Source organism: Silurus meridionalis, chromosome 18 (assembly GCF_014805685.1).
Source record: "Silurus meridionalis isolate SWU-2019-XX chromosome 18, ASM1480568v1, whole genome shotgun sequence".
NCBI classification, from domain to species: domain Eukaryota; kingdom Metazoa; phylum Chordata; class Actinopteri; order Siluriformes; family Siluridae; genus Silurus; species Silurus meridionalis.
This window is the reverse complement of record NC_060901.1, coordinates 27,360,356-27,382,187: the sequence shown is the minus strand read 5'-3', so window position 1 is coordinate 27,382,187 and position 21,832 is coordinate 27,360,356. Positions and strand designations below refer to the sequence as shown.

Below are 21,832 nucleotides of genomic sequence, written 5' to 3'. Positions count from 1 at the left end.
ATGATTTATGTATTTTCAGCATTACTGTCTACCCTGTTTCAAAATCTTAGTTTGCCTTTAATTTTCTGTGGTAAAGTGTGTCAGGGATGCCTGGCCAGAAGGACCCAAAAGCAGGACACCACTAAAAGAAATGACACTTGTCCAGTAGGAATAGCACAGGCAGTTCCGGTATTTACAGGGTTAATTCTGACCATCCAAAACACTGGGAAAGGAAACAAGGGGGCGGGTCAGAGAGCAGGAGCGTGTCCGAACTCGAATGGGGCAAACGGCAAATCCAAAGCTGAGAAAAAGCGAGAGTCCGAGAAGCCCCGGAGAAACAGAAAAGCTTAGTTGCCACCAATCTGGAAGTGGAAGTGGGAGCATGCCCGGACAGGTCTGAGGCAGGAGACATGGAAAATAGGATTCTGGGGAGTTTGAGACATTGAGACTGCAATGGGGTTTAGGGCCTCGGAGACAGGGAGAGGGCCCATGAAACAAGGGATGAGTTTCTTGCACATGGTTTTGAGGGTCAGGTCAAGATTAGAAAAAACAGACCCTTTGGCCAATCCAACAGCTCATAACTCTGAAAGGACTTGAGAACCCTTGCCGACAGTGCCTGAACAGGGCCAGGGCGGAAGGAACAGATCTCTCGGGCTCCTGGTCGAAGAACAGTGGAGCCGTACACAATCTGAATGGGGGAAAGACCGGTGGCAGGAGTGGGCAGAATGTTATGTGCATATTCTGTTTTTCGGACCAGGTGCATAAGTCTTGAGCGAAGAGCATATGGAGGTTAATATCAAGTTCCTGACTAAGCCTTTCTGTCTTGCTGTAGGTTTGAGGATGAACACTTTAGGAGAAGCTGACAGAAATGCCCAGGAGACGGATTAACTCCTTTCAAAAATGTACATAGAACTGGGGCCACTAAACCTGAGACAATATCCCAGGGTAAGCCATGCAGGCAAAAAACGTGTTGGAGAAGGAGCTGGGCTGTTTTTTTGGCCAAGGGAAGTTTAGGTAGAGGGTAACCTGTCGACCACTGTAAGGATGGTAGTATGACCGGCAGAGGGGCGAAGAATGTTTTAAAGTCCAAGGTGATGTGCGACCACGGATGTTGGGGTATGGGAAACGGATGAAGGAGCCCTTCAGGGTGCCCCTTAGGAGTCTTGTGTTGGGTGCACTTATGGCAGGAGGTGACAAACTTATGAACGATCTTGTGGATGGACAGCCACCAAAAACGTTGTAGGTGTCTGGCCAAAGAACAAGGGAGAACTGTGACACCACTGGAGGACTTCAGACCGGAGTTGCTCAATTACAAAGTTGCTCAATCACAAACCCAGTTCTCAGGGACAGGGTGGCTCACCATGGCCAGCTGAATGTTCCTTTTGATCTTTAAGTTGAGCAGGCAGACTGTAACTGAAGCAGGGAGTATGGTGTCAGATGGCAACTCTTTGTCGTTGGGAGAGTGCAGGCGAGGCAAGACATCAGGCTTTCCATTCTGAGATCCCGGCTGATAGGGAAAAAAAAGGTAAAACGTGTGAAAAACATTCCCCATTGTACTTGGTGTGGGATCAGACGCTTGGCTGATAGCAGATACTACAGATTTCGATGGTCAGTCCAACAAGGAACAGCACTTAAGCCAGTGATGCCATTCCTCGAGGGTAAACTTGACTGCCAAGAGCACCTGTTTACCGACAGGATATCTCTGTTCACCCGGACAAGGCGGCAAGAAAAGAAGTCACATGGGTGCATGTTATCACGGGTGCCTCTCTGAAAAAGTACGGCACATAGTTCCGGCTTAAAGCCTGGTGCTTGGAGGTAAGTTGGTGAAGGGAGACCGTGACATAGCTATAGCCCCTGATAAAGCACCAATAAAAATTGGTGAACCCCCAAGAACCTCGGTAATTGCTTCAGAGTGGTGGGTTGAGGCCAGTTCTTTATCACCTTAATCCTGGTTAGGTCTATCTGCACATTACCAGCTGAGTGGACAAACCCAAGGAAGGAGGTGCTGGAGACATGGAATTCACACTTCTCCGCCCTGACGAATAGCCCATTCTGGAGGAGTCACCCGAGTACTGAACGCACGTGCTGGACTTGTTTGTAAATGGAGTGCAAAAATACAAGGATGGCGCATTAGTGTGGCCAAACAACATGACCCGGTACTCATAGTGCCCAGACGGATTGCTGAAAGCTGGTTTCCACTCCTCCCCCTCCCAGATGAGGACATGGTGGTATGATTTATGACGATCCAATTTGGAGAAGATGGTGGAGCCTTGGAGAAATTCTAAGGCAGAGAACATTAGGGGCAAAAGGTAACAGTTCTTGATAGTAATGACATTCAAAGCCTAATAGGAAATACTGGGACAGAGTCTCTTGTCCTTCTTTTCCACATTAAAAAGAATCCAGCACCCACCAGAGAGGAAGAGGGGCAGAATAACTTGGCTGCGAGAGAGTCCTGAATGTATTGGGTCATGGCCGCCTGCTCGGGTGCAGAGAGATGATAGAGCCGGCTACGGGGAGGGCGGGGGGCAAGGAAGAGGTCTGGTTGGTTTCTGAATAATTGTACATAAGTGAGCATTTAATTTGCCAAATTTTTTTTGCCTAAGGATCAAAACTCTTCTAATGAAGTGGAAGAACTGTTACTTCTGGTTTAAGAAGTCTTCTGATAGTCAGCACTAACTTGTAGGTTGGTTTTAAAAAGGCATACATTATTCATGGTAACCTCAAAGCATTTGTTCTTTAAAAACTCATCAGAATGAAAATCAACTTTATTGGCCAAGCATGTCTGGGGAATTTGTTTCTGGTTTACACCAAACCAACAGTACACATTTAATCTACAGACAGTGCATGATGTAGACCCCTAGACATGCAGATATCTTCTCAATAAGTGAGCAGTATTTAGTCATTATTGCTGAACCCTTCTGTGCACAATTTATCTTGGGTCACAAAACGTTTTGCATTCGGCCCATATATGTTTATCTGTACAATTTGTCACATTTCTGTATGTATGAATGTCTAAGGCTGTAAGTGACGAGGTGAAACCTCCAAAAATCAGGCCTGTTATATATAAAATAAACAGTGATGCTTACATTATAACACCATAAAGCAAAGTATATATTTAGTTTTATTTATTATTAATATTCTTGTGGTGGGAAATGGCTTTGTAATATTAGCCAAAATCTAGTTAGTATAAAATCAGCATTTAGATGAATCAAAAGGAGACAAAAAAACTAATTTCTTAAAAAACATTGATTATTGCAGAGTCTGTTTGGAATATTTGCAGAGTTATAATTAATTTAAAGCACCTCCTAAACCACGGATAAAACAGAGCGTAAATAACCGGATTAATGGTGGAATTAAGACACATCATAATCAAAACCTTTTGTATTATTTCTTTTTGCATTTGAATAACACCGCCTAATAAACTGTAAATATAATACGGAAGTAAACATGCCAGAAACACGGACACTAAAACGCCCAGGACTTTGGCTGCTTTTCTCTCAGATTTCATGGAGTGGGAGGTGATTTTCTGTGTTTGAGGTCGTGTGTGATTATTAAGCTCTCTGATAGCAGTGGCGTGTTTCTTAGCGATCAGAAAAACCCGACTGTACAATATGATTATGACAGAAAGTGGAAATATAAATGTTATTACAAGATCAATTACAGACCAAACCTCAGTTACAGTGATAAAACACTCTCCAGGACACATGACAGAACCTGTGAAGTTTCCAGTAAAATATAAAAGTGCTAAGATATAAATCCCCAGTACAAACCAGTCTGAAACAATTACAATACAACTGATCCTCACTGATACTCTGTTCATGTAGAAAAAAGGGTGTGAAAGAGCCAAATAGCGATCCACAGAGATCAGAGCGACATTATAGATTGATATAATTGTAAGGAAACCACCAATAAACCAAAAAATGGTGCAGAAACTTTTCCCGTAAATCCAGCATCTTTCAATAATCCAGATCAACATCAATGGCATTAAAAAAGCACCGACAAAAAAATCCAACACGGCCAGAGAGAGCACGAGCATGTTGGTCGGCATGTGAAGCTGCTTGAAGTGAAGAACAGAGATGATGACAAGCAGATTTCCACACACTGTTAGAAGAACCACAGCAGCTGAACACACGTACAGTAAGATATAAACTGCAGGAGATACAGATCTCTCTGGACAGGAGAAATGCTCACAGCGATCAGAGAGATTCAACTCCGTCACCTTCATAACCACAGCATTCTTTAATCTCTGGAACAGTAACTGTAATAAGAAACTAAAAGATGTTTCTCAAGCTGCTTTGGTGCTTTATATAGTTTAGAAATTGATCACACCCCCTAATTTGAATAACTGAATAATTAATATCTCATGCTTTATTGGAACAAAAGAACTTAATAAAACAGCAGAACAGTCTCATGTGGTTCTGGCTTAGATTCTTCAAATTTCATTTATATGAAACTAAACACATTGTATTAACAATGTAGTGAACATTAGATAAGCATATAGTTAACATCTTTTATTATACAGTGGAACCTTGGAGCTCGTGAGGGTTAGGGACCAAGACCGGTCGTGAGTTCCGAATTTTCGCGACCTTTTGATACGCCCCTTCCAACCCAGTAAAAACCCAAAGAACACTATACGAAATCGATTTAAATGAGTAAATAACACAATTTCACTCCATACCTAATAAAAATAGTTTTCAAGCATTTTTTAGACAATTTTAATGAGATAAACCTTCATTAGCTCGCAGTTGCTCACGAGCCGATCTGAATGAGAGTCGCCGGAAGGAATGAAAGTCATGCATGCGAGCACTGAGGTCACACGAGGCCAAAAACAGAAAAAAACAAGACTAAACAAATGTCATATGGTTGTAAGCTACATTTAAACACTATGAGAACATTCAACATTTTGTCTATGTGGACTCTATACAGTGACTTTTCTGTAATCTTTCTGACAAATTCAATAATTGAAATGTGAGATGGAGCTTGAAAACACAAGGATGTCATCCAGGTAGACGAAGGACAAACAACATGACCTGGTACTCATAGTGCCCAGATGGATTGTTGAACGCTGTTTTCCACTCATCCCACTCTCAGATGCGGACAAGGTGGTAGGTGTTACATAGATCCAATTTGAAGAACATGGTGGAGCCTTTTAGAAATTCGAAGGCAGAGAACATCAGGGGCAATGGGTAACAATTGTTGATCGTGATGGCACTCAATCCCTGATAGTCAATGCACGGGTGGAGGCTCTTGTCCTTCTTTTCCATGAAAAGGAATCCGGCACCCACCAGAGAGGAAGAGGGGAAGATGATGCTGGCTGCGAGAGAGTTCTGAATGTATTGGGTCAAGGCGGCCTGCTCAGGTGCAGAGAGATGATAGAGCCGCCCATGGGGCGGCATGGCTCCGGGAAGAAGATTGATTGCACAATCATAGGGTTGGTAGGGGAGCAAGGAGTAGGCCTTGGCTTTACTGAATTCTTTAGCGAGATCTGTGGTATGCAGGCGGAACAGAACCGAGGTCGGGAGGAGTCTCTGGGGAGCACGGTGCCGGTGCGGGGAAAGATGGAGTGAGACAGTGGGATTGGCAGTTGGTTCCCCACTCGTACTGGTAGCTGACTGCTGAACCAGTTCAAGTTAAGGTTGTGCTTGCAGAGCCAGGGGAAGTCAAGCATGACGGGGGCGTGAGGCGACATGATCTACAGAAAGGTAAGCCACTCCCTGTGTCGCTTGCCGATGGTCACCTGAAGGGGCTAGGTTCAACCTGTCGCCTTGTCTAGGGGTGTCCATCCAGGGCCCGGACCTGAAAAATTGCCTTCAAAGGCCTGGTTTCCAGCCAAGGTTCTGGTCCATGAAATATGCATTCGCCCCAGAGTCCACAAAAGCCACCAGCAAAAAATCACGATTGGCGGAACGAATGCTGAACTTGAACAAGGGCTTGGTAAGGGCAGTTTGATTGTGGCTAGTTGGGGGCCCACCTTCAACGACAAGCCTGTCCTTTTGCGGGACACATCGCCACCATGTACCCAGCACCACCACAGTAGAGACAGTGCCCTAGAGAACAGTGTCTTTCCTTCTCAATGGGTGATAGGTGCCAACGGGCAATCAACATGAGCTGTGGTGGTAGGGAGGATGCCGGGGTAGGTGTGGATGGACAGTTGGACTACATGGCTATGTGTGCATGTTGTCAGAGGCATTAACCAGAAACCCTTGATTGTTTTCACTCAAAAATCACAGTGAATTGATGAATTATGTTGTCATGTTTTATATTGAAGTTTTAATATGATTATTAATGAACATGTATGTGAGGTAGATGCTCAATTTACTGTCATTCAGCAGATAATGGCCACAAGGTGGTGCTACATAACTCACAATTGGCATCTCAATAGTTGTACATTGGTCATAATTTAATTTGCCAATTTTTGTTGCCTAAGGTTCAAAACTCTTCTAATGAAGTAGAAGAACTGTCACTTCTGGTTTAAAATAGACTTCAGATAGTCAGTACTAACTTGTGGGTTGGTTTTAAAAAGGCATACATCATTCGTGGTAACCTCAAAGCATTTGTTCCTGTACAATAAAACATTTTGTCTTTATTAGCTTTCTATTTGGATTTATTGGCCAAGCATGCTTGGAGAATTTGTATCACGTTTACACCAAACCAACAGCACACATTTAATCTACAGACAGTGCATGATGTAAACACATATACATACAGATATCTACTCAATAAGTGAGCAGTCTTCAGGCATTATTGCTGAACCCTTCTGTGCACAATTTATCTTGGGTCACAGTGGGGGCACATTGACTCCTAACCAAGCTTTTCTTTCTGAATTCAGTGACTCATCTGACAGTTTTACAAATTTAGAGTTAAAATCATGCAATTGTTATATGTTCATGAGAAGCTTTATGCTCATTTTCACCAAAGAAACACTAACAAAAGTCTATTTGGAAGTCTTTTTGTTTTCTTTCTTTTTCTTTTTTTTTTTTTACTAATTGGCTGCATCTAAATGTCCCCATACTGCTGGTGTAGCAAAGGGTTTTCCTTCTTTTATTTAGGTTTCAAATGTCAGATGTAGATTAAATTCATGACATGAGAATCCACAGGCTCTTTTATGTCTAATTATCTGTAACACATTCAATTTAGGAAGCTGTGCCTTCGCATCTGGAATCAGTGGAAAATGATTCACGATCATTGAAAAAAATCAATGAAATTTTACTATTGCTTCTTTGTTTTCTCATAATTGGGAGGTGCTTGGTTCATGTTACAATTTTAACATACAACCTGTTCAAAAATCACAATAAAAAAACAAATTATTATAATTACATATGTATATATATTGTATTCGGCCCATATATGTTTATCTGTACAATTTGTCACATTTCTGTATGTATGAATGTTTAAGGCTGTAAGTGACGAGGTGAAGCCTCCAAAAATCAGACCTGTTATATATAAACAACAAACACAGTGATGCTTACATTATAACATCATACAGCAAAGTATATATTTAGTATATTTTGAATATTCTTGTGGTGGGAATTACATTTGTAAAATAAGCTGAAATTCTATTAAGTATAAAAGCAGCATTAAGATGAATCAAAAGCTATTTATTAAAGAACACTGATTAATGCAGAGTCTGTTTGGAATATTTGCAGAGTTATAATTAATTTAATGCACCTCCTAAACCACGGATAAAACAGAGCGTAAATAACCGGATTAATGGTGGAATTCAGACACAGCATGATCAAAACGTTTTGTATTATTTCTATTTGTAGCTCAATAACACCGCCTAATAAACTGTAAATAAAATATGGAAGTAAACACGCCAGAAACACACACACTAAAATACTGAGGACTTTGGCTGCTTTTCTCTCAGATTTCATGGAGTGGGAGGTGATTTTCTGTGTTTGAGGTCGTGTGTGATTATTAAGCTCTCTGATAGCAGTGGCGTGTTTCTTAGCGATCAGAAAAACCCGACTGTACAATATGATTATGACAGAAAGTGGAAATATAAATGATACAACAAGATCAATTACAGACCAAACCTCATTCACAGTAAAATAACACTCTCCAGGACACATTACAGAGCCTGTGAAGTTTCCGGTAAAATATACAAGTGCTAAGATATAAGTCACCACTACACACCAGTCTGAAACAATTACAATACAACTGATCCTCACTGATACTCTGTTCATGTAGAAAAAAGGGTGTGAAAGAGCCAAATAGCGATCCACAGCAATCAGAGCGATATTATAGACCGACATGATTGTCAGGAAACTGCCAATTAACCAAAAAATAGTGCAGAAACCTTTCCTATAAATCCAGCATGTTTCAATCGTCCATATCAACATCAATGGCATTAAAAAAGCACCGACGAGGAAATCCGACACGGCCAGTGAGAGCACGAGCATGTTGGTCGGCGTGTGAAGCTGCTTGAAGTGAAGAACAGAGATGATGACGAGCAGATTTCCACACACTGTTAGAAGAACCACAGCAGCTGAACACACATACAGTAAGATATAAACTGCAGGAGATACAGATCTCTCTGGACAGGAGAAATGCTCACAGCGATCCGAGAGATTCAACTCCGTCACATTCATGAATACAGCATTTCTTGAATCTTTAAAAAAGTAACTGTAATAAGACACTAATAGATGTTTCTCAAGCTCCTCTGGTGCTTTATATAGTTTAGAAATTGATCACACCCCCTAATTTGAATAACTGAATAATTAATATGTCATGCCTTGTTGGAAAGAAGTAAATTAAACAGCAGAACAGTCTCATGTGGTTCTGGCTTTGATTCTTCAAATTTCATTAATATGAAACTAAACACACATTTGCAATGTAGTGAACATTAGAGAAGTAGACTCACAGCTGAAAATGCCCTACCTACATTTAAATGTTAACAGTTCCTGAAAAAAAGTGGGCGACATACCCAATTTTAATATTTTTGGACACTTTGAGCTTCACTGACCATTATTCAAAGTTGATAATGTTTAAAAAGATAAGTTATAGATGATGAAGTACCATGGATAAACATTTCCTGCATTGAACATTATTTTATTTTACATATAAATCAGTAAAATCAGTCCTGGAGCAAACCAGAAAAGTACCGAGTTGAAAGCCACATACCTAGTGAGTTTATATTTCAAATTTTATGATGTCGTCATGACAAATGAGATTCCTACAAACATTTATCTGAGACAATATCTGATCCTTTTCTCCCTTCCCCTGTTTGAGAGACACCTGCTAAACTCAGGTGTCCATTCGTTCAGTCTGCATATAAATGAATGTCAGGGTTCGTTAACCCTGCCACGGAATGTGCTTCAGGGAACGGCCAGCTCCAGTGAGCTCCCTTCTCGGTTTCCGCCCGGCATCGTTGCAGACCAGGAGCATTACCAGGACAGCATTAAAAAGGGAATTGTGTAACAATAAAACAATACAGTACAGTATGTATAAAAAATAGAGTGCAACAAAAACAATAACACAATACACTACAGTAGGGTTCCTTAAATCCTAGCATGTAGGGATACAATACTGTGCATTAAATATATTAAAAAAAAAGAAAAAAAAGAGTGCAACAATAACAATAAAACAATACACTACAATACTATACAAAATCCCTGTGCCACTTGAAAGCAGATCCTGTTCAACTAAAGACACAGGTGAACATCGCATGCCAGGCATTTCCATGGTGTTTTGTGGTGTTTACTATGCAATGTTTTGCAATGCACAAAGCTCTTGCGGCCAGCAGTGGCAACATTTCTGGCATCAAAGCACAGTTCAGCTCCTGGAACTGGTACATGATCAGAGTTGGTCCGTTTTGACACTACTTTCTGTGTGACGCTACAAAGCTCGGCAATGAGTTGTTCCATAAATTCTTTATGGGACACGTCACCATACAGTTCTTTATGCACAATGAAACTGTTGGTGGCAACGATGTCCAAGAAGTGTAGAAAAATCTTTCGGTACCACTTCATTGTTTTGTGCTGTGCGGTGTAGTATTGTAACAGTTGATCAGACGGGTCACCGCCCCCCATGTGCTGGTTGTATGCAGTTACAAGTGCAATGCATGGAAATGTCTTTGTTTCCCATTTACCTTGTAATTTCACCCTCCTCTGCACAGTGTCTCCTGTACATGCAGAATGAATGGTGGAACACAATGAGACCTCTCGTGTGTCCATCCACTTCACAAATACAAGAGGCCCATCCCGAATCCACCTGATGGATCCCCTAGGAGAATTTTTAGAAAGAGAATTATCTGCATTTTGAGGGCAATCTTTCCTGTTCTCTCTGTACGTCCCACATGCACCAAACTTCATGGATAGCAAGTCTTTTAAGAGCTTTGGACTTGTGTAAAAATTGTCCATGTACACATGGTACCCAGAGCCTAAAACTTTACCAACCAGTTTCCAGTGAAGGCAAGGGTGATGCAGCCACATTCCTAAAAATAATCAAACAATATATTTTAGGAGGATGAATACACTTAAATAATATATAGGTCTATTTGTTGATGGGCAATAGGACAGATAAATGTTTGTTGATGGGCCATAGACCATAATGCATCTCAGACATTTACACCATCACCATTTACAGCTGAGCAAATAATATTGTCATTGGTAAAGTTGTTTGCATATGACATACAAAGCAATAATGATTCAAACTAAATATAATTTCAGAAAATATAAAATATGTACTTACTCAGGATGATTCTCGGTCGAACTCAAAATGGAGCGACACCTGCGTGGCCTGGTGTGAGTTTCCAGTGAAGGCAGGGGTGATGCAGCCACACTCCTAAAAATAACCAAACAATATATTTTAGGATGATGAATACACTTGAACAACATATTTTTGTTATCATGCATTGTACATATAGCATTTACACCTTAGCATTCCAGAACATCTCTGCTAGCTAACACTCCATAACAGCCTTTCAGGATGATCAGTGACACTAACCAAAACTGAACTGAGGCTAAAATATAACTTTATATAACCTCAACAATATTTAGGGAATAAAATTACAACAGTCCATGTTAAAAGTGAGCAGATATTGTCAGATTTTTGTTGTAACATTAAAAGGCAATGCTGACAAAAGCTAGGCAGAGATGTCTACAAACAATGAGAGTTTTATATGATCAGAATGTAAGATTTAATAACTTACTCATCGTAGCAACGTGCTGGAAAGTCCTCGCTCTTCAAAATGCAAACGCTCCTCGTCTGAATCGCAATCTTCTTCGGATGAAAAGGTAAATTCTTCATCACTGTCCAAAACCATCTGAAGAGCTTCCTCACCGGTGTAGTGTGTCAAATCGCATTGTTTTATGCCACTGTCCGGGGCGTGTGTGTGTGTGTGTGTGACTCAAAGTGTGAACTGTTTTACCTGTGAATAGCGGGGGGGCATGACCGGTCGCAGCTCATTATCAGATAATGAGCTGCGGTGGAAAATCTGTGCCTCTACATAGTTTCACATGATTTACATTCATTGAAAACATATGTTTTTTTATTTCACAGACTTATTCTAAAACTACACACTTTAAGCTGTCTGAAGATATATTTTTTATTTCCGTGTGTCAGCTATTGGCCGAGTTTCAGCGCCCTGAATATTTTATTCATTTAAAAAAAATACGTTTTGTTTATATAGTGAGCATACACAAATGAAAGTAGACCCTTTACAGATTTAAATGATGTATTACTTTGACATGTTTGATCAAATATGGCCGAGCAGTTTAAGCTCTTTCTGCTGGCATCTGAAAAAAAAACACGTTTGGGTGCCGGAGGCGAATCAGACCCCAGAGGGTTAAGGATGCATACTTCCATCTATCCATCCTTCCATCTTACAGGAAATTCCTGAGTTTCACTTTCAGGACCGAAGCTTACCAGTATCGGGTTCTTCTGTTTGGCCAAACCCTCTCACATTGCACCTTCACAAAGTGTGTCGATGCAGCTCTGATCTCCTTGAGACTTCAGGGCTTCCGCATCCTCAACTAAATCAATGACTGTTAATATTAGCTCAAATAAAGCAGTTAGCGGTCCTGCATTGAGATGTCATTCTCGCTCACGTGAAGGCCTTGGGGTTTCGGCTGAATGTGAGGAAGAGTGTGCTTTCTCCATTACAGAGAATCATACGCCGTATCGTGCCCCTGTGGTGGGGCAGTCTCTGGGCAGAGACCCTTTTATGACACATTTTCTCCATGGTACACAGGGGCTGAGGCCCTCGGTGCGACCTAGAGTGCCCCGACCTGTGAGGTCACAGGCATTCTGCACTCCCCCGTTTCAGTCCCCAGACCAGAAAAAACTGTGCTGGTTCGAGCACTGGACTTATGTCCACAGGATGGGTCCTTGGGGGAAGTCTGACCAACTGCTCGTCTGCTACGGCCCTCTGAGGAGAGGCCTCATTGCCATAAACAGACCTTGACCAGATGCTATTGATGCAAAGCTCCCTCAGGGAACTAGGGCTGCACTGCTTAACACAATACCAATAATATTACTGTATTAGTGCATTCCTAACTCACTATGTTTTTCAGACATTGTTCTTTGTTTATGAAAGCACTGGCAAAGATTCTTTTAATCAGAACTAAATGGTTCTTTTTTTCTTTGCAAGAACTTACAAAGCATATTGGGTAGAATTTTTTATGTTTTTAGATTATGTCCTCTTGATGTAATATAAATATGACAATTTAAGCAAAATACTGCAGCTCATAAAAAAAATTAAATACATATTTGTGGTGCAATGTGCACACAGAAGGTGAAAATACCTTATATTCAAAGAATGTGTGTACCGATCACCATTAGATTGAAATAAAAATGTAAATATTTACTCACCATATGAATTTGCCAAACAGAAGAATCAATATAAAACCAAGAAGAATAACCACTGCCGTTGAAGCTTTGGTCAAATGCACTTGCTGAGGCATGTTTAATACTGAAACAAAGGTGTTTGATTTTAACTAAATTGTTTAATAAGAGTAAACTTAGCTTGTTGACCCAAAATAACTTATTTAAGATGAGTGTTTATAATAATAGTTTTTTCCCATTAACTACAATGTTAGTATTTACAGTGTAGTTTTAGTCCTTTGAGTGACAAACTAAGGCCTTTAATAGATCAGACTTGTTATATATAAAATAGACACAATGATGTAACAATAATGTAACTCACATTACAACTTAATACAGTGCACTACTGTACATAGTTTATTTAGATCTTGTGGTGACAATTGGATTTGTAATATAAACCATATAATATTGTAATATTATATCCAATAAAAAAGCAACATTTAAACATAATCAAAAAGAGTAATAAAGCTATTTCTTAAAGAACGTTGATTAAAGAAGAGCCTGTGTGAAGTATTTGCAGAGTTATAATTAATTTAATGCACCTCCTAAACCACGGATAAAACAGAGCGTAAATAACCGGATTCATGGTAGAATTTAAATAAAGCACCATCACAAGTATCTGAATGATTTCTATCCGTATTTCAACAATATCATTTAATAAAGTGTAAATAAAATACGGAAGTAAACACGCCAGAAACACGGACACTAAAATGCCGAGGACTTTGGCTGCTTTTCTCTCAGATTTCATGGAGTGGGAGGTGATTTTCTGTGTTTGAGGTCGTGTGTGATTATTAAGCTCTCTGATAGCAGTGGCGTGTTTCTTAGCGATCAGAAAAACCCGACTGTACAATATGATTATGACAGAAAGTGGAAATATAAATGTTATTATAATGTTAATTACAGCCCAAGAACCATTTATAAAGACAAAACACTCTCCAGGACACATTACAGAACTTGTGAAGTTTCCATTGAAATAAATGAGTGCTAAGATATAAGTCACCACTACACACCAGTCACAAACAACTACTATACAACTGATCCTCACTGATACTCTGTTCATGTAGAAAAAAGGGTGTGAAAGAGCCAAATAGCGATCCACAGAGATCAGAGCGATATTATAGATGGACAGGATTGTGATGAAACCCCCAATAAACCATAAGAAGGTGCAAAAAACTCTTCCAAAAATCCAGCATGACTCAATAATCCAGATTAACATAAAAGGCATAAGTAAAGAGCTGATGAGGAAATCCGTCACAGCCAGTGAGAGCACGAGCATGTTGGTCGGTGTGTGAAGCTGCTTGAAGTGAAGAACAGAGATGATGATGAGCAGATTTCCACACACTGTTAGAAGAACCACAGCAGCTGAACACACGTACAGTAAGATATAAACTGCAGGAGATACAGATCTCTCTGAACAGGAGAAATGCTCACAGCGATCCGAGAGATTCAACTCCGTCACGTTCATGAAAACAGCAGGTTTATAGTAAAACAGTAAACATAAATAAATGCTTCTCAAGCAGCTTTGCTGTTTTATATAGTTAAGAAATTGATCACACCCCCTAATTTGAATGACTGCATAATAAAAATGATGTAATGCTTGTTGGAACAGAATTACTTGCAAATCTCATAAATCCACAATTTATTCACAATAGAACTGAGGAAATTTATCATTTTAGGAAAAAAATAAGCTTATTTTGAATTTAAGAGATGAAACGTCAAAAAAGTTTAAAAAGTAAGATGTTAGGGACCAGGGACAAGGGTGAAAATCAATGTATGATGCCTGTGATCTTTGGGCCATCAGACGGCACTGCATTGATTTTGTATTGAAATCACTGCATGGGCTTATTAATACTTTCAGAAATCATTGCTCCCTTTCAGGAACTCCAGCTACGTGGAAATGATTTGGGAATGCGCCTGAGTGTTTACGCTCTAAAATAATGCGTGTAATTAGTCAAAAATTCAACGCTCACAACTTCACAACCAGGAAATATTAAATGCACATGGAGTGAGGCAGGGCCATCTTCTGTTTGTTTACGAAGCGCTCTGTTTGTTGTCTGTCAATGGTCTGTCTCAAAAATAACATAGTAGGGGCAAGGATAGCCTTGGGTGTCGCTTGCTTGGGGTTCTCGAGGGAGCCAACTGAGCTCATTGTGCTCGCATGTCTTTGGGCTCGCTCCGCTCCCACTGGGCACTCTGTGAGGAGGGTGCCCTAACTCCTCATGGTTCTGGCCCCACTTTTTCTAAGGTAGAGCGTCATACCAGCTCTTGGGGTTCGCACATGGACCTTGCAGAGGCCTCGTCCAGCGTTTGCTTTCAGGCTCGGAAGCATGCCTGTGGATTCTTCCCCCTGTGACAAGCGCATGCCAGCTCTGTCTTTCTCTCCTAGGAGGGGAGAGCGGTCAAGCAGGTCATGCTTCAAATTAGATCCGAGAACTGGTTGGTCACAGTAGATCTAAAGTATGCGTACTTTCATGTACCCATCCAGCTTTCTCACAGAAAGTTCCTGAGGTTCGCTTTCAGAGCTGAAACAATATCAGGTTCTTCCATTTGGCCCTGCCCTCTTGCCCCGTACCTTCAAAAAATGTGTGGATGCGGCTCTGGTTCCCCTGAGGTCTCAGGGCATTTGCATCCTCAACTACATAGACAGTTGTTTAATTTAAGCCTAATCAGAGCAGTTGGCGGTCCAGCATCGATATGTCACTCTCGCCCACATGAAGGTGTTGAGGTTTCGGGCTGAACGCCAGGAAGTGTGCTTTCTCCATAACACAGAATTACCTATCTCAGAGTCATATGGGATTCGGGTACTTTGTGCGCTCAGCTTTTTCCTGCCCGCATTGTGGCCATCCTTACGGCCAAAGTCAGAAAATGGCAGTCTCTCACTGTCAAGCAGTTCCAGAAACTGCTAGGGCTAATTGCAGCTGTGTCCAGTGTTATTCCACTTGGTCTGCTGTACATTAGACCCCTTCAGGGGTGGCTCAAGATCCGTAGGTTTTCACAAAGGGGCGATCCCCTCTGACCATCAAGGTCACATGGCAATGCCTACGTGCCTTAGATGTTTGGAGAGATCCCGGGTTCCTATCTCTCTGCCCCTTGCTGGGAGTCCCTGGTGGTCGCGTAACGCTAACGACGGATGTTTCCCTCAAGGGGTGGGGAGCAATCATAAGTGGTCACTCCACCCAAAGTCTATGGGAAGGCCCCCTTCTACTTTGGCACGTCAGAGAACAAAACGCTGCATCTCTAAGCCACACTGCTGGCGTCTATGCAGCACTTCCTTCTCCTTTACAGAAGTTGGTGCTGCCTCACTCCATGTGTGTTTTATACTTCCTGGTCGTGACGTCACACCGCCGGTGACGGCCAGCATCCAATTTTTGACTGATTACACACATTTTGTGTGGAACACAGATGGCGTCCACGAATGCAGGTTCAATCTCTATCATTAAAAAGAAGTAGGTATGCGTAAACATGATCCAGAAACGCCTCCATCCTCTCTGGACCAAAACTCTTTTAAAATGTACTGAGGAAAAGTGGAAAACTGTTCTGTGGTCAGATGAATCAAAATGTTAATTTATTTTTGGAAACCATGGACACCACGTCCTCCGGACTAAAGAGGAGAGGGACCATTTTGGTTATTATAAGCACTCAGTTCCAAAAGCCACATTTCTGATGGTATGGTGGTGCATTATTGCCTATGCCTATTTGCTCAATGCTGAATGCTATTGTTACATATCTATGCAGTTTTTCCTACTTTCCCCTCACCCACTTGTGTTGGCTCAGTTTTTGGCTCTCTACTATATATATATATATATATATATATATATATATATATATATTATATGAATTGAAAAATACAACATAGAAAACCCAGAACTGTTTAGCAGCTAGAAATCTATATCACACACACATGGGAAAATGTCTCAAAACTTCAGCAACTGCTCTCCTCAGATCCCAGCGGTATACGGACAAAAGACGTCATGCTACACAGTGGGAAACATGGCCCTGTAATTACATTTTTGTGATGTGTTGCAGCCATCAAATTCAAAAGACATTGTTTAATTAAATAGAAACTCCAACCTAAAATTACACTCACATGTGAACTTGAGGGAAACACTATGAAATGAAGATTATTTACTGTTGGGAATAATGTAATACATAATAGAACATCAGTCAGTGATTCTGATCAAGTTTAGTTCAGTAGAGAACGCCTTGCTGGCCCTGATGGACCACACTGTCTGTGGTCCATCAGGGCCATTCACTGTAGGTTTTTCTTGCTGGCTTTAAAAATAATTCATCATTTCAATATTTTTATTATTCCTGGTCTGTTAGAAATCTTAGTTTTTGGTCATTATTTATTAATCTGTACAACTCTGCACGTCCCGGTATAAATTATCTTCTGTGATAAAAAACATCAAAGCACAACATGAAACCACCAGCCTGTTATTGTGTAGATTCTCTTTGTGATGCAAAACACCTCTGACCCATTGAGGTCTGAACACCTCTGAATGTGTGGTGTGCTTTCTAACACCAAGATGTTAGCAGTAGATAGTTTTAGTCCTGTTAATGGCAAAGTGAGTCCTCCATAAATCAGACTTGCGATATAAAAATGAATAAAAACAACTCACATTATAACATAATACAGCACACTACATTATTTATTTATATCTTCAATATAAACTGAATTATTTCCAATATAAAAGCAACAATTGACATCAAAAGGAGTAAAATTGAAAATGCTTTTCATGTAAGAACATTGATTAATGCAGAGTCTGTTTGGAATATTTGCAGAGTTATAATTAATTTAATGCACCTCCTAAACCACGGATAAAACAGAGCGTAAATAACCGGATTAATGGTGGAATTCAGATAAAGCACCATCACAAGTATCTCAAATATTGCTGCTTGTATTGCAGTAACACTCCCTAACAAACTGCAAATATAATACGGAAGTAAACACGCTACAAACACGGCCACTAAAATGCCGAGGACTTTGGCTGCTTTTCTCTCAGATTTCATGGAGTGGGAGGTGATTTTCTGTGTTTGAGGTCGTGTGTGATTATTAAGCTCTCTGATAGCAGTGGCGTGTTTCTTAGCGATCAGAAAAACCCGACTGTACAATATGATTATGACAGAAAGTGGAAATATAAAAGAAAATACAAGATTCGTTATAAACCAAACCTCGTTCGGATAGAGCAAACACTCCCCAGGACACATGACAAAACCTGTGAAGTTTCCATTGAAATAAATAAGTGCAAGGACATAAGTCACCACTACACACCAGTCAAAAACAATCACAATACAACTGATCGTCACTGATACTCTGTTCATGTAGAAAAAAGGGTGTGAAAGAGCCAAATAGCGATCCACAGCGATCAGAGCGATATTATAGATGGATATAATTGTGACAAAACTGCCAATAAACCAAAAGACAGTGCAGAAAATCTTCCCAAAAATCCAACACGTTTCAATCGACCAGATTAACATCAGAGGCATCACAAAAGCACCAACGAGGAAATCCGACACAGCCAGAGAGAGCACGAGCATGTTGGTCGGTGTGTGAAGCTGCTTGAAGTGAACAACAGAGATGATGACGAGCAGATTTCCACACACTGTTAGAAGAACCACAGCAGCTGAACACACGTACAGTAAGATATAAACTGCAGGAGATCCAGATCTCTCTGGACAGGAGAAATGCTCACAGCGATCCGAGAGATTCAACTCCGTCACATTCATGAATACAACATTTCCTCGACATCTACAACACTAAATCTAAAAAGTCCTCAATAAATTGCATCTCTGGTGGTTTATATATTCTAGGAATTGATCACGCCCCCTTTCTTTGAATGACTGCATAATTAATATACCTCGATGGAGCAATGAGTCCTAAAGAAAATAACAGCAGAAAGTCTCTGTCTCATGTGGTCCTCACTGGACTGATGGGACACGTGACACGACGGAGTCTCTAACTGTAAATTAAGATTGTTTTGAATTCATTCATATGAAACCAAACACATAAAATCGTGTTAAACTTGGTGAAAAGCTGAAGTATAGAGCTCACATTGGATAAGTATATTTATTGGGAATACCACCAGGGAGAAAATGGAACAGGAAAGAAGAAAGAAGGTTGTAAATACGTCTCTTTGGATGTGAGAATGAAAGTCTTTTTTTATATCTGGTGAGAGTGTGTGTAATTGTGGAAGGGTGTATCTGGGCATGGTGTTTGTTTTGTGTGTTCTGGGAATTGTACAGATGTGTACAGTAGGATGTGTGAGCTGCTGAGAGTTACAGTTCTCCATAAAGCTCAGGGAACATCCCTAAAAGAGCTCAAGATGGACACTTGGAGACACCTGGGACTCTCTCAAGGTTTGGGACGAGGATTTTGTGCTTGACTGCATGATAATCTGTGCACAATTTGGAATCCAGTCATAGTTTTTATGATGTAGATTTAATCAGATTGTTGAGGCAAATTGTTTCCACCTGCATTCGCATTTTAAGTGGAACATGAACACTGCAGTCATGACGAGTTTTAAGACTTTATAGCAAGCAAACTGTATTTTCCAACGCAGTGTCTGTGTCACATTCACTCAGTTTTCTGACCTGCTTCAAAAATAATCTAATTATCTGTACATTATTATAGATTTGATTTGTTCTCGGGTGTAATAATTGTGTGAGGTTCATGGCCCATGTTATAATTTTAACATGAAACGTATTAAAAACACAACAAAAGCACGATTATCATTATTTTCTCTTTTGACAATCGGTTTGTTGTTGATCTACACAAATATTAATCTGTACATTTCTGTATAAATAACCTGTAATATAAAATATTAAACTATACAACATGATCAGCCACAACATGAAACCACCAGCCTGTTATTCAGTGTGCAAAACACCTCTAAAAGGTGACGTTCACATTACAACTTAATACGTTACATCATTTATTTCAAGTTTGTGATGGGAATTGGATTTGTAATATAAACCTAAATACAGATCTCTCTGGACAGGAGAAATGCTCACAGCGATCAAGTAGGTTAAACTCTGTCAGGTTCATGCTGAAAGAAATTCCTCATATACTGGGTTTAATGACAGAGCTGAAACGGCTGGTGGTTTTATAGATTGTAGATTACGCACGCCCCCTGGGTTTAAGTGGCAGCATATGCAGACATATGATGTCATTCCTTGTTGGAACAAAAGTTCTAGTAGGTAGAAATGAAATAATTTAACCTTCTTGAGTTAAAGCTTGAGTGACTTTTTTTTAACTAGCAGTGTAAAAATCTGTAGGGTGAAAAAGAAATCCTCTAAATGCATTTGCTGTAGAACACAAGTTTAAGTTTCCTGCTTTGTTTCGATACACAAGTGTGTAACTATTAAACAAAACAACATGCCTAGAAGAAGTTAGGGGTTCATTAGGAGCAATATCTGATATTAAGTCATTTTGATGTAATAAGTCATTGTTAGTATATTATGCGAGATACAAACTACAATAGAAATGCCAATAGGACCCAAAATAGGTGTTTAGAAAAGAAGGGAAATAAACAGATAAACAAATGCATAAAAATAGAGAGGTACTTAAAAAACTTGCAAACTCCATCAGTGCTGTCATAAAGAATAATCTCACAGGGGGTGTTGCACCAAAGGGCATTTATGAGGACCATTCACTGTGGATTTTGTGGAACCACGTCGCTTCTATCCAATCAGATTTCGGTCCCCACATCAAGTATTGCCACAAGGTCAGAAATAAAGTGTGGGCTTTTGCTAGATTTAAATCCATGCTGCTTTAAGCTGTTGCTTTAACCAATCATACAGTGATTTGGTCACTCCAACGCCCCCTAGCCAGCATCCATTCACACTGGTATTTTCACATCCTTTGATGAGATAGTCAGAGGGTGCACTAGTCAGAGCTTGCAAGTTGCATCTGTAGCAAATTGCATCTGTATCAAACATATTAATTTAGATATACATTACACTTTAAGGACATTTACAAGATAGATCTTTCAAGAAAAGCTGGACATCGTGTGTAAAGGCCAGCCAAGAAAGTTCAAAACAATTGTTAAACTTTTTCCATGATCCACTTATACTTTTGCACTTTCTTTCAGGCTCAGAGTCTGGGAGATGCCCTCAGCAAGGCCCAGAGGTTTGGGAAAAGGTTTTCTGATGGGGTAACTGAAAAGCCACTTAAATTCTGCAGCAAAGCCCAAGTTGCTGGAGCAGACGCACTTTGGGGCTCCAGGCAGTCATGGACCACTCGAAGGCTTTGCCCAAGAGGTGAAAATTAATGTAGGCAATCTTCTTCATGAATAAGGATAGTTGCAATTTAAAAGCAAGGGAGCACTGGATGAGAAAACCATGACAGGGACTGGGATCTCCCGAGCAGCACTGGAGCAGTGAGTGCCAAAGCTTCTGCCAACATGGTGGAGCAGTGGCCAGGGGGGGACAGGATCCTGAGCCAATGCAGGTGCAGGCAGAAGCCAATCAACAAGTTGCTGTATAGGGTTGCTGAGCACGGCTCAGAGACTAAGGGGAACAGACATTTGCATTTGAATAGTCATCTCGACTGGTTGAATGTGGTACATTGGTTTAGCAAGGGGTGCCTTGTAGTGCTCCATTTTTTGCTGGTGCATGATATCTCAGGATTTGCCTCTTTCTGCTGGGTTCATGGCTGGCTAGTTTGTTCTTTCAGAGTTGGTGCTTGAACCAGGGTCAACTGCATGAGATGCAGAAGCTCTAGCATTCTGCCACAGGAGGTGTGTGAACTCAAATGCAGAAACAGACTCGGAAATGTAAAAACACCTTGCCCTGAGGCTGTCCTGCTTCCGCTCCAAAAACTTGACATTGGCTAACAGGTGCTAGTCAAAGGCACATGATGTGCACAAGCCCTCAGGCTGTTCCTAATGCAAATCTCATAAATCCACATTTTATTGAAAATAAAACAACATCAAAAAACACATCAAATGTTCAAACTGAGAATATTTACCATTTTAAGGAAAAAAGAAGGTAATTTTCCCCCCATGTCGCATCACATCTACTGTCAGTA

General features: G+C 40.5%; 4 protein-coding genes across 4 annotated transcripts; all 4 read right to left on the bottom strand.

The window, feature by feature from the left end:
• Nucleotides 1-3,214: 3,214 nt before the first annotated feature.
• Nucleotides 3,215-4,204, bottom strand: LOC124401732 (trace amine-associated receptor 13c-like). The gene has a single exon (XM_046874158.1). The coding sequence runs from the start codon at nucleotides 4,202-4,204 to the stop codon at nucleotides 3,215-3,217; it is 990 nt and encodes a 329-aa protein (XP_046730114.1).
• A 3,376-nt stretch (nucleotides 4,205-7,580) lies between these two features.
• LOC124401587 (trace amine-associated receptor 13c-like) lies at nucleotides 7,581-8,570 on the bottom strand. Its single transcript, XM_046873990.1, has one exon. The coding sequence runs from the start codon at nucleotides 8,568-8,570 to the stop codon at nucleotides 7,581-7,583; it is 990 nt and encodes a 329-aa protein (XP_046729946.1).
• Nucleotides 8,571-13,279: 4,709 nt separating this feature from the next.
• LOC124401634 (trace amine-associated receptor 7a-like) lies at nucleotides 13,280-14,269 on the bottom strand. The gene has a single exon (XM_046874058.1). The coding sequence runs from the start codon at nucleotides 14,267-14,269 to the stop codon at nucleotides 13,280-13,282; it is 990 nt and encodes a 329-aa protein (XP_046730014.1).
• Nucleotides 14,270-17,538: 3,269 nt separating this feature from the next.
• On the bottom strand, nucleotides 17,539-18,531 carry LOC124401563 (trace amine-associated receptor 13c-like). The gene has a single exon (XM_046873957.1). It carries the CDS (start codon nucleotides 18,529-18,531, stop codon nucleotides 17,539-17,541), a length of 993 nt encoding a protein of 330 aa, XP_046729913.1.
• Between the last annotated feature and the right edge of the window lie 3,301 nt (nucleotides 18,532-21,832).

Bases quoted from the DNA above. Each gene is read 5' to 3' on its own strand.
- LOC124401732 (XM_046874158.1), bottom strand. From the start codon at position 4,204: ATGAAGGTGACGGAGTTGAATCTCTCTGATCGCTGTGAGCATTTCTCC.
- LOC124401587 (XM_046873990.1), bottom strand. From the start codon at position 8,570: ATGAATGTGACGGAGTTGAATCTCTCGGATCGCTGTGAGCATTTCTCC.
- LOC124401634 (XM_046874058.1), bottom strand. From the start codon at position 14,269: ATGAACGTGACGGAGTTGAATCTCTCGGATCGCTGTGAGCATTTCTCC.
- LOC124401563 (XM_046873957.1), bottom strand. From the start codon at position 18,531: ATGAATGTGACGGAGTTGAATCTCTCGGATCGCTGTGAGCATTTCTCC.